The sequence below is a fragment of the Hyalella azteca genome, unplaced genomic scaffold (genome assembly GCF_000764305.2).
Source record: "Hyalella azteca isolate HAZT.00-mixed unplaced genomic scaffold, Hazt_2.0.2 contig10758, whole genome shotgun sequence".
Lineage (NCBI taxonomy): Eukaryota > Metazoa > Arthropoda > Malacostraca > Amphipoda > Hyalellidae > Hyalella > Hyalella azteca.
Window position 1 is genome coordinate 91984 of NW_025940781.1, and position 18448 is coordinate 110431.

General features: G+C 38.3%; 1 protein-coding gene across 10 annotated transcripts in view; it reads right to left on the reverse strand.

Moving 5' to 3' along the window:
* LOC108677908 (zinc finger protein rotund) overlaps positions 1–18448 on the reverse strand; it is a 169359-nt gene that overhangs the window by 24236 nt on the left and 126675 nt on the right. For 3 of the 10 annotated variants that reach the window (XM_018166219.2, XM_018166214.2, XM_018166218.2), the window contains 3 exons: positions 9545–9586; positions 6311–6355; positions 5187–5566 (listed from right to left, as the gene is read on the reverse strand). In XM_018166219.2, coding sequence (XP_018021708.2) covers positions 5187–5566; positions 6311–6355; positions 9545–9586 — 467 coding nt within the window. The remainder of the gene's footprint in view (positions 1–5186; positions 5567–6310; positions 6356–9544; positions 9587–18448) is intronic. The other 7 variants (XM_018166216.2, XM_047882569.1, XM_018166221.2 and 4 more) reach the window with 5 other exon arrangements.

The window sequence follows — 18448 nt, forward strand, 5'->3', positions numbered from 1 at the left end:
TTATTACAAGCGACGTGCGAAACGCTTCATGTCCGAACGCAAATTTCAAATTCCTGGATCTGGTATTTTACTGTTCGTTCGCACGAGAGCAGGTCGCAGTCCGTGAATAAAAGAGCTCCCCAAGTCGGTATTTATACATCCTTGCTCCAGCGCGGTGACAGCAAAATGAGTATTTATATTACTAGCTCAGTAGAACTTGACAAGTGAACCAAGTATAAAATAAATTCAGCAGTACAGTCCCGTAGGAATACCATTACGAAGTAGATCATTACTCGCCATGCGTTACAGTCGCTGAAGTGTGCAATTATAGGAGTCGCTAGTTACACATGAAGCACGGCTCACAAAATCACTCCAGACGAGATTTTGTCACGCAAATAAACACTGGCGCTTTTAGATTTTTCGTGTCGCGACATTATCGTAAATGAGGTATAATTTTATTGCGAAGGAGGATATCAATTTAGCTATAACTGGTTCTAGTATATAATTTAATACCGCTATTAAAGCCCCATTGTTTCACCTCCATCGTCTTGCCTTGCTGAATGAATTAATTGAAGTATTATTGTCATTTTAGAGTTTTAAAAAATAATGTCACTCAAAATAAATAAGTACGCAAAACTCGTCAAAAAGATGACAGCTAAGGACTCCTAGCAGGCTAAAATCTTGCTTTTTATGATTGCGAATTTCACATTAAACAGCGTCGCGAACGTGTAAATACCAACATCGATAGTTTTAAAAATTCCTCTCAGAAAATTACCTCCGCCATTGCAATTATTTAAAGAATTATTAATCTACTTGGATAGTTCATTTTCATTATTTTTTTTTGTCTGCGAAAAAATTCAAGATCTTAAAAATTCAACAATACTTAATTTTTTGCTTATGGAAGTAAATTGCTTCGATATCAACTGTCATAATCGCTTGTAACTATCCTAAACTATTGATGAAATTCACATTGATGGACACTTGAACAGATGCAAATTGAACGCAAATGAATACAGGCGGATAATTTTCAACTCCGACAGGGCTTGTACCGGATTTCATACCGTTTTTTCGAGGCTTCGTATTTCGTTAACTTAAATACTTGTGCTGCTAGATAATAACCGATATCTGGGACCATAAAACCTTTTCCAATACTTGTTATCAATTCTGCAATTTCTGAAGCTCGTAATCAAATAAGCGAACAAGCAGTAGAGACTAAAATCCATTTTGGAGCCAAGAGAGTGCTTCGTGTTGACCAATGCTGCATAACAATTTACACAGACGTCGGCCTATAATTTCCTAGATTTGGCGAGATTGACAGGCAACGCATAAACTGGAGGCGAAGTTCAGCCATGGGGAAGGGCTCGAGTTGAGCACAACCAGACTGGCTTTGTTTTCAGAAAGTGCCGGCTATGGTGGAAGCCTATCATTTGATCGGGAGCAGCGGCCAGCTAAAGAAGTATCGATCTTATCTGACCAAGTTTTGTCCAAGCCTGCAAGGGGTCAATTGTCCGACATCAGCTCCTTTGTTCACTGCACTCATCCCGTAGCTCTACTCAAGTATACATCGGAACGCGAAAGTTTTGCACTCACCATCACTTTCTCATAAATTGACACCAAACAGCACATGCGACATTCCTTTCATATGGGGGCACTATAACTGTAAGTCAAATATTCTTATCAAAACAGGTTGTGAAACGAAAGGCGCCATCGAACCAAGATAAACCATTCACCCTCGTCAGCAACCTGCTCAAAGTTATGTTTTGATGTGCACTTGGGCAACCTGCCGTTCGCACTTTGAAATTTAAAATACATGAACGTAAGCGGCATATATTAAATTTACCAGCAATTATATGCGCTAGTATCGAAAATATGCTCCTAAATTGAAATAAACTAAATAATTTCTTTAGATATTACTCGTTAAAACTATCATAATGGTAATCATCTTGTCTACGTAACTTTTGGGAGCTGGTGAATTTCGACTGGTAAATTTTACGCATGACAATGTAAAAATTGTGCGAGTTAAAAAAAAACAAAATAATCGTTCTTATTCTGAAATTTAAATTGCGTTATTAGACTGATACAAGATCTAATGCTACAAGATATATCATATATGTCACCGCAAGTTCAATGAAAAAGAAAGGGATCACTTGTTTCAGATCAAGGCAACTCCCGCCTTGAAATTTGCATACGTCTCATTACTTATGCAGACAACGATGGGTATTTTGTAGAAGCGATTGTTAAACATCAGAACAGCAAGCCACTGGTCGAGTTGAATTTGGTTCTTCAGACAAGAAACTCAGAGCTAGAGCTCTAGCTCGGAAAAGAATAAATAAACAAAATTTGGGGAGAAGAAAATAATTGTGGCTTTGTATGATCTACAAAAACAGATTCTAAGGTGGTGCTTGTGTGGTATCGTAGCAGCCTCATAGATCGTGAGTCATGGCGGGAATGGTGTTTGTATATTGTAGTATTGTTATTTTGATTAAAAGGAGCATGAGCGACTGAATGCGTTCGTCATTATTATGATAGAAGAGAATCTCATTATGCGGCATTTAGGCATGCATATGAAATTAACTACGCAATAAACTTAGGAGCACCAAAATATGGCCGTATTTTCGCCACATAACAAAATATTCTAGGATACCAGAGGAAAAATGCGTCTAAAAGTCAGCGATTGATAATTAAAGTAACAAAGCTTAGTTATCGTCTTCAGACAGGCGTGACTAGAGCTAAATAGTAGTTACTCTAAGAATAACTTCACGATTAAGGTATTCTAGACATTTTCACGATAATTATGGGACGTGTAAACAGCTCAGGTATCGCACAAAAATAAGCGGCCGACATTTTCACGGACGGTCACCTAATTTAAACAGACGAGTTCATCGCACAGCCCAGCATGTGGGGGCAAAACGGAAGTTAAATCAGTGGAGGTGACGGGGCAAAACGTCGCCACTTGGGCTGACAATTAATGACTACCAGTTCCCTAGTGGGACTGCAGATGTGTCCCTCAGGGAGTCCATGCGAGTCCTTAGGCTCACCTCATCATCTATCAACTGGAATTGTTCGACAGGAGGCATGTCTGAGCCTGTCCCGTGAGACTCATCACTGACAGCTGAGTTTCGGTGACGAAATTGAGATTTTTGAAGCAAATCAACAGTAGTACAAAGCGTTAGGATTAGGGTAAACTCATTTTTCACGCTAGCGATTGGTGCCTCACATTTGAAATTTCAAAATAAATTAGTTGAATTATTTTCGAGGTCAAATAAATATTTTTCAAAGAAGCAACTGAACGACGCAAATAATAATGATAATATATATTGCAAGCTAAACACAGGTTATCTTTTTTCAGTGATACGATTAGAATTTTTGGTATGAACACATCTCGAGAAATAAGTTTTCACTCATAAGAAGCGATCAAGAGGGATTTACCTTCGTATTTTCTAAGGATCTTTAATGCTCTAGGATACTCAAAATTAGCATTAAATCAGAAATTCCTTCTCGTACATACTCAATATGACAACGAACGAGATTTTCGCCTTCAATATTACCTGGTAAGGAGGATACCGCGGAAAGCATAAAAAGACAGTCGTAAATGCGACCAGCTATCTCGACCAAATGTTCTCTCGCATCACAAAGTTAATGCCCATGTCTATAGAGTGGAGCGGTGATCGGTTCGAGAGGTTTAGTAGCTGCGTATCTGTGAAACACTCGACTGTTGGTAGGTTGGGACGAGGTGTGTTATAGGTGGTAAGGTAAAAATGCTGCAGGGGCGTATAATAAAAGGAAATAAGTTTGCTAGTAAAGCTCATAGGTACCTGCAGATACGGACTCAACTGATCCAGAGAAAATGAATGCAACAATTCGCGCTGCTTGAGAAGCAAACTGGTTGCGCTGCCTCGAGCACGGAAACTCCTCAGTTTTATCATATATTTTTATCGTCAACAAACACGCCCGAAAGCATCGTAGTCTAGGGAGCAGTCGGGACAATTACGATATTCCCATCAGGTTAAGTGACTCGGTTCTCTCTGCAGAGAGATGAACTTTCATTCTCAGATAACGTCAATGCAAAGATTTCGACGTGATCCCTTATAACCGGCATTTATAAACCGACTTCAATCTCTGGAGTGAGTTAGGAAGTTTCAAGTCGATAACGCGGATAAATGCTAACGAGTCGCAACACATCTAAAATGAACCAATTCGAAATGCGAGATGAGTGATATCCTCTATATTTATCTGGATGGGTTCGCACAAACAGGTTCTCTGTGATGGGATTGGAGTCGACGATGAGTGATACGAAACATGAAGGGCGAAACTCGATTGCTCGTCGACAACATTGTTTTTTTTTAAGAAAACCAAGACGTTGGGGCCGAGGTAGGAAAATAGGCGCGAAACCAAAATGATCAACGGAGTATCATCAACTCAACCGAAAATTAGATGAGATATTTCGCAAAAAGTGGATGAATCCATGCAGTCCAAGTTCAGAGCTAAGTTTTCATGGTTCTTAAATTATTCAATAAACAAATCACGTTCAACAATATCTTTTTGTAAATAACCTCACGATTGACCTGAGAACGATAAGCAGAAACCCCTGGTCTATTATTGCGAGCAAAAATATTAGTTCATTCAAGGTAATTAGGACAATAAGAATAAACAAGTCACGTTGAACAATATCTTTTCGTAAATAACCTCACGATTGACCTGAGAACGATAATCAGAAACCCCTGGTCTATTATTGCGAGCAAAAATATTAGTTCATTCAAGGTAATTAGGACAATAAGAATGGAGTAAACGTAAACATTCCTCACCTGCTGATGTCAGCGCATGTCTCTTGACATGTTATTTCATTTAAATCACAATGGTATATTAATTTTAAAATCACTTTAATTCAATATCATAGCATTATTCAACAATCCATGAAACTTTCCATATGGAAAAACATGTAATAAAAGGGGCTAATATGCCCTAAAACAATTATTTTTTTTTCATTAGTAAACTGACCTTTGTTAAATATATTTCAGATTAATCCCGATTACTCAGTAGGAACACAACATTATTTTCAGTGAAGTAAAATTAATAAGAATCCGAAAAATAATTGTAAAAAATAATTTTTACTGAAATATGTCTGGCGAATATTGAAAATTTTTTGAGACTAAGCATAACGTTTCAGTTCAGAATATCATTAAAACAAAACGTAATCAGACTCTTACCTGAGGACACATCTTGCACTGATATTTCCTGACGCCGTTGCCGCCGTTGGCCTGGTTGTGCAAATGTCCTGTAGGCGACGTAGGCATCTTGACAGCGTTGATGGGTTGCGGTACGATTAGCATAGACGGCGTAGACACGGTTGGGGGCGACGTAGAGGCCGCGGAGCCGTTGCTGCGAGGGTAGAGAGCACTCGAGGGCGCCATGTGCTGACTCAGCGACAAGTCGCCCAACACTCCACCGTTGCCGCCGTTGTTGCCGTTGGCAGCGTTCATGGCACCGTTGTTGTGGTTTTGGTTGTTCGATGGCGGGTTGCCGTTGCGATGGTCCAACCGATCGTCCAGCGCATTAGGCGGACCTGAGAAATTAATCCAAGGCATGCCTGCAATTTGTGTTAAATGCTCCAGAATTCGAGTAAATGCTAACTTCCTATTAAATGTCTATTCTTAATATAAAGACAGTAGGACATTTTTCAGAATTATCCGTTAGACATTTGTTAATTATCCTTTAGTATGAGTTAAGAAGAGGAAAGTTTTGACAGATATGAATTTCAGGGAGTAGCTCATAGCTAAATAATAAATAGCATGCATATTCAAAAACGTAAATAATTATCACAATATTGGATTTCACGGTACAAAAATTGCTTATTTATACTTTCATAAAAAAGTTTAATTGCAAAAGGCATGCAACTAAATAAATAATTAGGGTTTATTAAGCAAGAAAAAATAAACAGATATAAATGTATAAATAAACTGGCAAATTATGATAAAATCAATTTAGACGAGAATTTCCCAAAAAAATCACCTCAACCACCGAATTTTAAATTTTATCCAATTTAAATGCTAGGTATTCCTGTAAAATTAGAGCAAAAAGAGACTGTGGAGATCGATGATGGTAAAATAAGAGTGTAAAGGGCGATGTTGAAAATCGTTAATGGCGATTAGTCTTGTGCTGATTTAGTTGAATGAGAACTCAACTCGTTGAGATAAAGTTCATGAGAAAATATGATTTGTTGGTTTGCGTGGAATTAGTGGAGAAAATCAGTTATAATTAGGATATAGCCCAGCCAATTATAAGAATGGATGCGTCTTGTTAAAGTTAGTAAAGCATTAATATAAAAACTCACTCTGGTTCAAATGAGAAGTGGTTGCTTGAAGCAAAGCCGGGGGCCCTAAGAAACGGAGAACAACGAAAAATTCATAAGCCAAAATAATAAAAACAGCAACTAACAGAACAACAAAAATTTTAGTAACGTGGCCATTGTTTGTAAAATAACTTCAATGTATATGTAACTCTAAGATACTGATGCATGCTGCTCAGTAACTCAATCGAGGTTATAAGCAATAAAAAGTAATGTGCTTAGTCGCAACAAACGACAAATATAAGGCATTCATTGTAAGAAATAAAATAGAAAGATTATTGTTTACAAAAAAACTACGGAACTGAAGGAACACTTGCATAAATAACGCCTACGTCACTCCACAATACTGTACTTACCGCTTTACTGAAATGAAAAACCTCTAAAGAACTAAAAAAAATTATTTTATAAAATAATCAGCTGGGTGATAGGAATGTCTTCCAGGCCATCATGCAAATAAAATAATTCTCAAATGAGTATCAAAATGGCGAGCTTAATGCAAATCATATAAAAAATTGCGAGAAAATATCATGGCAATGTCTGGTCATGCAAAACTGAGAGTGCTCGTCTACCAATACCAACTAAATTTTTTGACTTACAATGAGAAAAAGTCGAGAAACATTCAGCATAATAATAATGGAAGTCTCCAAATTGCTTCCATGCAGCACGAACATTTATGTGCCGAGATCAATAGCAACTTGTTAATCATTACATTTATATTGCAGCATGCAAACTCAAACGACAGCAATCTTCATGCGGGACAAATTTTTACGTAAAAAGAAAGCCTTGAGCATAATGAAAAACATACATTCATCACGATCTCCACTTAGCTATGCACAGTGATGCTCTTTTTCGAATGTTTTACATGTTGTCAAGGAATCAGAAGCCCGATTGAATTGCACGTATCTCGAGTAGCCCGTAAATATCCTGCCAATGATGAGGACTGGCCACGAGCTTAGCAGCTGCTCTAATCAACCACCGTTACTTAGCAAGACGACATTAATTGGGCTCTTCTATAACCACAGACAAATGATGCTGCTCTGTCACAGGCCCTTGAGCTACGAGGCAGTGAACCAAACCCAGAGTTAATGTCATTTAATCAAGATGTTAATTCAAGCGCAACTTAACTTGAATCGCAAGGGCACTTGTGAGTGAGTACTTCAATCTACGTGGTGCCTACTCACTTCGTCTTACTTCCTTAAAATAAATTAAAACGAGATTTTTACCGAGCATACGACTGGTAGAAAATGTTTATCTTGATATCTTCACTCGAATGTTTTCTAATAAAAACAAAGTTTACTGAACTTCAAGTAAGAACGATTTTCCCTCGCTGGAGTGCATATGAATTAGGAAAACAACAAGTGAATTAGATGGCACCGCAACGGTAGTTTTGAATTGTGAAAACAAAAAGTGAATTAGATTACACCGCCACTGTGGATTTGAATTATATGACTTTAATTTAATTTTTTAAGTAATATATCTTCGGGCATCAAATTAGCGTTGGAGAATTTGGTAGAAGAGGAGGACGTTTTCTTTTACAGGCGAGGCGCGTGTCAGGCGCTGTTTCGGCTTTCCTGTCGCGCGACTCTATAGACCCAGCAACAATGGAGATAATAGACTGAAAATGCCTGGAAACTGCAGTTAAATGGAGCTAAAATATCGATGACAATGCGAGGGTGGATGTCAAAGAAGTGAGCCTCCTACCATCAATAAGAAGGTTGCTGATCATGCACGTGGGAGGCGCGGCACAATCCTAAAGCAATTTATGCGTGGCCAAGACTTTTAGGCGTCCAACTTATTCCATTATTCTCGGATTAGAAGGAATTTTTAATGTTTAAGCGGATATCCTTTATCCCACTAACAGGATTATTCGATTATTGGCTAGTATTGCAGGATAAAAATTGTACAAAGCATTTTCACTTCTCCTGTAACGGTTCATATAGTGATAAGTTTCCTTCCTAACCCGTAAAGAACAAAAAAAGCAAACAATTTGTTAATTACGGTATAATCGAATTATTTTATGAAATACTTTTCGTGAGAGCCCAAAAACCTCGCTGTCTGATGGGAAAGTGCGAGTAGGCCATCTAACGGTGTCGGGTACAATTTTAATAAAAAATGTCAAGTTAAAAGAGGACAAGGCTACAGAGTATGCATAGGTCTAAAAAACCACGACGTCTACCGAAGAAGAAACTTTATCCTAAAACCTAAACCACACCAAACGAGATTAGCTCCGTGCACAGTAGCAGGCATTTGTTCCATTCAAGAATCTTCGCAAAATCTGGCGAACGAGCACGAAAGTCTAGACCACATCTGCTTCTTTCTCTATTCTTACCAACCTCTCGATGTAATATTAAATGCATACATCCCAGCGGGATCCTTTCAAATCGAATTAAGTGTTAGCGTACAAGGAATAGTACAGATAGAGGCAAGGCTGGTCAGCGTGGTTGGCTGAATGCTGGAAAGATTTTTGTTATTGAGTTATATGGCGCGTGAGAGCTTTAAGTCGATACTTTAGTTCGGAGGTTAAAAAGAAGGCACGAGCTGCCATTTTTCTATGGAAAATAAAAGCTAACTCTGTTGAATCATGGTCGAGGCCTACAGCCGGTACAAGAATACAACTGTTGATAATATTTAGGCATTTAGAAGAAAGAATGCAGACGGAAGCAAAAAATTAGTCGATATACATTTAGAAATTGTATTTATTATAAAAATGAAGAAAGGACCGCTAGTAATAAACAAACAGAAGAACCTGTTTCACACCAAACCCAAAAAAGTGCAACTAAATTAATCATGCACGAGGTATCAGAGGCATGGCTAAATTTTTGAAAAGCGTTCACGTAATAATAGAAAAATTACTACGAAGAAACAGAAATCAATATTTACACATAAAATTGTGAGTAAATGTACATATGATAAAAGTGCGACACATTCATAGTGTATTTTTATTAATTTTCTTCTAATTTCTGTTTAGAAAAAAGCATTTGTTGAAGGGTTTGGAAAAACTTGGATCACATTTTGGAACTCACTTGAAACCTCTTGAATTGAAGTCTGAAATTATAAGTCATAACTGTTGAAAAGCATCACAAGAGCAAAGATAATACACAAAGCTTCGCGTATAAAGTTCAAAATGTGCCCGAATTTGTCCAAACTCGTAGTTGCAAGTGCGGTGAGTGCGGAAGCATTGCTCGAGACTTGCGGTCCCAGCGTTGCTGCTTTACTTACATGAGTTAGGTGGCCGCGAATAGCTAATTTGGAAGTTCCGAACTGAAAGGAAATGAGACGAAGAGAGCTGTAGGTTAGCATTTCTTACATGTTAGTTGCATTTAAGGCACAGGAAATTCCACATGCGTGCGTTATGTTATTTAAAATACATTTTTGAATTTATGAGAGGGTAAATATGAAAACACCATATTACAGGTATGTACACGTCACAGTTACATAACAGAAACACCGAAGCTTTCATGAGACAATATGGGCAGGTACAGAAGGAATGCGTATCAAGGATTATATTCTCACCGAGTTACGTTGAAAATTCTTATTTTAAATTAAACACCGGGAATAAATTGTTAAGGCGAGTGACTAAATGATTGGCGATTGTTCACCTAGAAGGTTTATAAATATCAGCATGTCGAAAAGAATAGTAGAATAGTACGTAGCTCTACTAAACATGACGAATTGGTTTCAATTCCGGAATAAGAATAGAGATTGTGGATTAATTTAATCAGACAATGGTCAGTTTTAATTTTTTAAATGTGTTGTTCTGATGCGTGAAAATATTCTTCAACTCCAATACTTTTTTGTTGCCATCGATCTTAATTTAAACGCTCGTAGCTTCACTGGCTAAATAATTTACTTTTCCATCCACGCTCATTTTGACAAGATTACTCGAATTGATTAATCACAAAATTTGGAAAATCGTTTTATGGTGGAAATTTTTCAGTAAAAAAATTAGCAAGCAAATAACAACAATACATAAATGCGGGAATATCATTAGGAAATGTAAGTGGATAAAAAAATGTTATCACTGGAGAAGTTACTAATGTTCAAAGTACGAGATCGCGGTACGAGAGTTGAGGAATAGAGGCAGCGTTGTGGTGTGTGGGTGAGAGGCGAGCTACTTCACTCGCCGCCTCGAGTGTTGTGTCCGAAGCTGCGATCGCCCCACCGAGCCCTGTGTTCGATGAAGCGTGTCAACGAAAGCCCAGTTAGTTTAACAAAAAGCCTCGGAAAATAAATATTTTCGACAGAAAAGCTTAAGAAGAGCCGTAAAACGCAGCCCTAGTCGTATTTAATTACGGAATTTTGAACGTTCGCTTGAGGCGAAATGACTAACACGGCGCCCAAGAGAGTCGACAGCCTGACGGTATGCAATTACGCATCCCTTCGATCATGATGAAGACGTCGCTTGGGCACAACTTTTATTTCGCTTATAAAAGCCTCTACTAGAAAGGAGCTTGAACAACCCGCATACACTTCAAGTCCGAGAATTTAAATTGAAAATGAGATAGTAGATCCGTTTCACATTGTTTTATTGTTAACCGTCTTCAAGCGATGCTTCTAAAAAAATTCTGATGAAAATTAAAGTACAAAATAAATGTATTCAACGCTCGACTGGAATATAATTGAAAATAAACAACACGAAGTCAGATTCTAGTCATAAAATATTGAAGTCAACAGTTTGAAAAGACAGTAAAGCGCGTTCTGGCTATCTACTATCGATGGTTTCACTGATGAATGTCTGTCAAGTGTATTAAAAATCCTGAAATTCATGTTGCTTTGTTCATCAATGACAACAACATAAGTGTAAATGTTCCACGTGCAAAGTCCGTTGAAACCGAACTGCTCTGTTGTCTCGGTCGGACCGAACGATGGCATCGTCGTCTTTCTACACTCGGGTGAACATGAGCTTCGCGGCAACAGGCGAGTTATCAGTAATCAGCTACTGTAAAAGACCATCAGGTTTTTTTGCGAACGTTGCTCAAGACCTCGACTCACTTGTAAAATACCTTTAGTAGGAGCCACGGACAAAAAAAATGAGAACTGGATATTCGAGCAACATTCTCAGCATCTAATTAGCGTTATCGGATATCACTGAGTTATTTATGCAATTCCTCATTGACGATAATAAATACATCCGTGTACAGAATCCGTGTCTCTATTGTATTGAATCATGACGAGTGGAGTATAAAATAATGGTATTCAATACAGAAGAATATACAAAGTCAGTTAAATTCATTTTAATTATTCTTTGAAAGCTAGTTGTGTCACGTCAGAAGCAGGAATTAAGCAAGTTAGCCGACAACTGATAACGATTCATTCAATTACATATTAACGCTTACGAACATATGGAGCTCAACGATACAAGGGTAGTCAAGTGAGTCCAGAATATCGCACGATTTGCCAGTTAACTTGAGTTGTATTGAGTTATTTATTCAAGGAAATCTTAACAAACTTGTAGACGCGTATGAACCAGAGGCAATAAAGTGAATGCGTAGCATCTGCGGTAAATAATGAACTGGAAGGCCAAATGCACTACAAGAGCAAGCGTTTTATCAAGTGCCAAGAAAAACAAGCTCTTGCTCAAGAGAAAGACTAAAAACTTGCACAGTGAAATAAAAACCAACGAAGAAGATCACAGGGACAGGCCTAAAAAGTTGCACTCAAGCACCGTACGCGACGCGGAGCTGTCATCCCATAACACAATCATTTTGGACTTTTTGCCTTCTCAAACGTGATGAAATCGCCTTGCTGAGATCTGCGCTCTGTTCCATCGGAACTGTCAAATTTTCGATGATGTATTGCGACTTGTTTGTCAGTTTTACTAGTGTGAATAGCGATGAGTTGTAGCTAAACAATTTTTCTTTGATATTCTGATCGTATCGCAAATTTACATACGCCAGTTCTAACACAAGATATTAAGAGTTTGATATTAAATTTTGACATTTTGATAACATAAATATCTTCAATTTGCGAGACTGATGATGTACGCATCAATATTCAACACCAATTGAGATGTGCAACAAAAACATACTCAGAGAAAGTTCCGTAATTTAATAAATATAGTATCATGCTAGAAGCGAAGAAATATGTTCTGAAATTGAAGCATGAGCGCCGAGGCCAGTAACGCGTGCCTTACAAGGCACATCGGACAGCAAATCAGAACATTAAGGTTAATTGTTCATTAGTATCAGTTGCGGACTCATTAGTGTCAGTGCAACAAGAGTTTCTAGTCAGGGCCAATATTTGGGGTAGGTAACATGCCAAATTATACGAGTGCCTAAAGCTTCGAGTTTATGGGCAGCTTGCGGTGCTACACACCTAAAGCACATTATATCTATATTATAAAGCAGCGACAATACTTTCATTTGAGATATACACAACGCCATCTTAGATTATATAAAAAATTACCTATGTTTCAACGCACTAATCTACCCATTCACTGAATTCTACGATCACAACGGTTAGTAAAAATTTCAAGTAATGAGTATTCGGTTCATTAAGAATAAAACTTTGTAATTAAGCCTCAAACATGAATGTGAACAATCCAACTCACGGCGCAGAAAATGAGTCATCTTTGAACCACCTCGTGCAAGAAATGCGTCGTACAAAAATGGATGGAGTAATGAATATGTAAGCGACGAATACAATCCATTTCAACGAAACCAGGTTGCAGCGGTAGGCGCGGTCAGGCTAGAGAGAGGTCGTCTTACGAGTCCATTCCTACACGTGTGGGTTAGGTAGCAAATGCTGAGCATTCATCAAAGATTACTGCTGCTCCGTCTCTATCAGGTTCTTTCGAGACAATTGGGTGCTCATCAGAGCTATCAGTCAGCGAATGTTCAGAGTGAAAGCCTACTTCAATAATACTCTTGATTGTTAGGTAATTTTATGGAATAGAAAGACATCCCTTTTCAATGTGGCCAAATATTTTTTCGTCTGGACGCAACTGCCAAGAAGTCCCCTAAGGATATCCCGGTTTTCGGAGTCGAGGAATGCACTAAAGGATAATAGGCACCACCTTGGACGCTCTGAACCATAATTGTCTGGATCTGCTCCAGCATCCATGTGCGTACGTTGGATGCGTGCGCGGTGAGGCAGTTCAGCACTCCAGGCGCTCCATAGCCATACATATTTTCAAACGCACGCAAGTCTAGGGATTATTTCAGGTAATGGAACCTACAGAGACGAAAAGATATTCCATCACTTGCGAGAGCGAAATTATAGGGAATAGGAAGCAAGGGACCTTGTGACAATTTGACAGCCTGGTATAAGTTTCTACACTGAATGCAAGCGAGGTGAAGTAAGCAGCCCTTAAAATCGATCTGAAGCACAGCAGCAAGAATAAATAAATAACGAGTCAAATATTGAAAGTGAAAGTGAGGCAATTACACACACAGCTTCGAGTTGAGAGCACAAATAGTAGAGCTAAAGGTGATCTTATGAATAATTTTTTATGACAACTCAATCATTCGCCTATATCCATCTCTACAATACTAAAGAGTGGAAAAGTCAGTGCTAGCTGGAAAAGTTTGTTAAGTTTGTTAGGCCTCTACTGCCGAGTTCCAATTAGAATGGTAGGGAAGGTTCCGCTTATTTCAGCCGACCCAAACCTCGATCGTCCGATGGATTGCGATTATCCAACATCTCGGCGGGACAAGCCATGCAGCAAGCCTCCCCGCTGCGGCCCAGTCATCGCCAGAGATAAGACATCTCCTTAAAGTAGTCTAAGCAGTTCCTAATTAGCCCCAGCATCAACTTTCTAACTCTTTCGGTAGCGCCAAGCCAAGAATTTAATGTCTAAAACCAAGTTATGATACTCACTAATGATATTTACGCGAGATCACATTGGAAATGGATGAACAGGTCAAATAATCAAATTCAAGATGCGATACTACCAAGTCTAATTAAAAAAGACCAAAATTTAGCAACAATGGACACTGAGAGAGGCATCTTTGAGAAATTCTTGTTTCGCCTCTATGCATTGCATGAGTGATAAAAGATTTAACAGAAAACAACGAGTGCGGTGGGATAAAATGTCTTAATAATCCTTAAATTAAAAAAAAAAAACTTTGCAGATCTCCGGCTGAAGTCGACTGGCATTCAGCACGTTACAGACGTCAATAACCAAAAAGAAAAATAAAAGCCACTTGTAAATCGAAGAGTAACAAAACAGTGGCAAATTATTCAACAGACTGCAATTCTTCACCAGGAATGGCCAAAAAGCGAAGCGTGGAGATATTCCATCCTCAAATTAGCATTGATTTTCAATAGAGGCCTATTTAAATTCCAATAAGGTAGCGACACACATCACTTGGATTGATCTATTTCAACGCTGAAAGAAGCACGCGATTCACGGTCGGCAATGACTGCTCGACATTAGCATGAGAAGAGAGGAAGCTCTGCTTCAATGACCGAGTGCGTGGCTCATGCAAATGACAGGTGCGTGAAGAAATACGCAGCGAGATGATGCATCATTTAGACCTTAATTAGGATTAACGGTCATTGTAAATGAGGAGTAGGTTTAATTTATCGAGACTGCAGGGCGCAAACACCATCACAATAATTGTTTAAAAATTAAGTTCAGGAATGGATGCCGTGAAATGAACTATTATGTTCCGACAAGCTCAAATTTTCAAAGACAGACTAACCGAGGGCAAGATTGCAAGTAACAATTGCAATATTATGAATCAATCAGAAAAAATTAGTTTTTCATGAAATATGATAATTTAAAGAAATTTGGCCAGATTATTCATTTGCATTTGGAACATTCCATTAGAATTTCGAGTAAGCAGCCTCTGCAAAACAATAATTTAATTAGGCGCTGAAGCCTTATGAGAGAGAGATGCCATCTTAGTCTTTGAATGTCAAAAGTAAAAATAAAATCAGAGCCAAGAATTGATTTGCTATTCAAAAACAGCAGACGTGTTCCAATTTCTTGCGGTTATGGTTTAATCCCAGAGAGACTAGCACCACAGATCGCCGGCTACCTGGGGAGTGAGCTTGTGGTTAGACTGGGTCAGTTTGGGCATCCGTCCATACTTTGACGGAGCTAAAGGTACTGCACCTGACGGACAACGAGACCAAAAATATGACCTAATACCCAGATGAATTTCACAAACAAACCTTGGTTCGGTATTGCGCAACAAAGCTTCATCTCTCAGCACACCTGAAAGCTTGTGGTTGGCTAATGGATGAATAGAAATAAGGATGACTGGTGTTCTAGAAAAACAACCCATCTATCATAGTGCACTTCTTTAGTGAACAAATCGCTAGAATTTATTGAATTCTGTGACGATTGAAAAGGTAACTCCAAAAAGGGCCAACTGGCAAAAAATTTTTTAGGCAAAGATTTTGTTGAACTGAATTGCTTTGTGCTGTAAGTGGAACCAGTTTGCAAGCTAACACTCTAGATTTAGGGTCAAATAATTTTCTAACATGGAAATTAGTCACACCGGTGAGGGTCAATTGCCGGCATGATTTGACATTGATGGACAACAAGCTAATTGACAGTCAAGAGGGTCCACAACTGCTGGAAATCTTTGGACGGCCTTTGAGGGAAGGCACCACATGATGCTGTCTACAAATCAAGGAATATCACGATAAATTTTTTCGACATCTGCACCAAGAAATTTATTGTCTATAAATTTCAAAACTTCAGAAAGTAGCCTAAGTCCTGACTGCACCAAAAAAAAGTTGAAATCATAATGGCAGAAAATCCATCCCATAACCTAAAAAATCCCAAATTGCAAATCGACTCTCAATTATGAGAGGGAGAAAACTAATCCCAACAGATTACTGGAGTAAATTAATAACGACGGAACAAGTATCAATTTAATTGCTAATTTTTAAGAATCTGCAGCAAAGTTTGCATGCACAAGCGGTTTCCTATTATTTCAACATCCAGTTCAACTCGTGTACCTGGTCAACATGTTTACAAGCCAGTCAAAAAAATGTTGGTGATTCTGAGCTGCGCGGCGCTATGATTTTGCAGTGCAAGAGTTCGACAACACTTATGGATGAAAGAAAATTAGACAAAACTTGCATGCATGCTCAAAAATCAACAGTTAAGCACATCTAGCAAAAATTAAATTACTTTAAATATCAAGTCCCGTCTACGCTTGCGGTGATCGGAAACAAAATATCCAGGCTGAGAGCAGGAAGTTAGGTGATACGTTGCTAGGGTATAGTTGTATCCAATCGACTATTCACGAAATTCAAAACTATCAACAAGACAGAAAAAAAACTAAGTTTTGGTAAATGCATTCATGCATCTTACTTCAAACAGCAGTGGACATATGTAAACGCTCATGGATCTCCAACAAACAACCGAGCCACCTGAGTATTTTAAGAATCTGATGCTGTGCTCTACTCTAAGCCGTACGGACCATAAAACAATAAATCGCCTACTTTTCACCGTGACAAATCGAGAGTGACTGAAGCAACTGAAATTCCAGCTCACCGCTATATCTCAGTTTGCGGATCACTTTACAAAGTGCCGTGGGCTAAAAAATTATATGTTGAATATTTTTAGAAGCTGCAGCCAAAACGTTAAAAAGAGACGCATACAAAAATTTGTTTCACATATCCACCAATGACTCGTCATGAAATCGGCCCAGTGAAAAAATGCTATATACTAATCACTTACATTATTGACATGTAGAAATTCAGAAATGCCTCAGATTCGTACATGACAATTAACAAATGATTTTAATTTAATTGATTGATTTTTAAATGATTTTAATTAACAAAAGAGAATTCAAAAACGAATTGCAAAATTTTTCTGAGAATGTTTTTTATACTGAAGAAAAAAATTCGGTGATGAAGTTCGAAACCAACCACTTCTGATGAATGCTAAATGGGTCAAATGCAACTGGAGAAAAGTCAGGTCATTGATTTCGTCTCTTAACTTGATCGAATTTTTGCGGAAACCACGCCATATTAGGGCTTCAATCAAGTTTTTTTTGCATATTTAGGCCAAATATGACTAGAAAAGCAGTTAATAATTGATAGCATTTGAAGAGACAGAAGCTAGCAAATTGAGGCGAATCGCTCGTCAGCGAGGTGGCAACAAACGCAGTTCGTACCGAGCGCCACCAAAGGTCAGACGATGAACAGATCCAAGTTGGGATCTGATGAGAATACTGATCGAATTAGCAACACCATCGTTGTATCCGCACGATAGTCTTAAATTAATGAGGTTGATCTGTTGGAACGCAATGCAGTAGAAACCTTCTTCTTCCAGGATGATTTAACCGATAAAATTTGTGATAATTTTTATAAACTTAATCTAACCCTAAAGGTAGCGCATACATTGTTCCTATGGAATGAGCAGGAAACGTACAACGATGGTCGATATGCACTAAGTTTTTTTTCCCATTCACGCGGAAGAAAAAACATTATTAACATCAAAATTAGTTTTCAATTTCTTAAACACTGAAATATAATTTTTACATTTACAGTTCAACAATTCCTATCGGTAAAAAACTGTAGTCAAAGGAACGAAAATCTTGTTTTACATTATTTTGCGACTAGAATTTACGGAATTAAAGATCCTTTACGACAAAAAGACACTGATTCTTTTGATCACTTGCATAGACTGGTGAGGGTTCTGACGTGATGCAATGTATGCACATAATGACAAACGCTTCAGCAATCGAAGAAGACTCTAGAGGATCCAAATGAATAATGAGTAATGCGACTTTATTCAGTGAGGTAAACCTTTTAACCGAGCAATGATGCTCTGATTGGGCAAAGTCAGGGCAGTAACAACAACGCCAGTCTGTTTTAAAAAATTGTCATCCTTTCTCTCCCTACATCAATTTTAAATGTATGTAAAATCGAGTGAAAAGTAGTAAGGGCATTAGAACCTCTACATTAAGCTTGCGTAATCCTTTTAAGGTGAGAACGAGCATCTCAAAGCTTCTACTTGGAAACTTACTGAAACACAAGCACGGAGAACCATACAAGCTTGCACTGCTCTTATATCCTGCACCAAACTAAGGAGACGAGCCAAAGGCTGTGTTCAGGCATAGGTGATGTCTCTCATTGTACGGTAATCAAGGGGCACAGACATGTAATCTAGAGTACCATTGCTGAGATCGATCCAAAAAAAAAAAAACGTTCCGA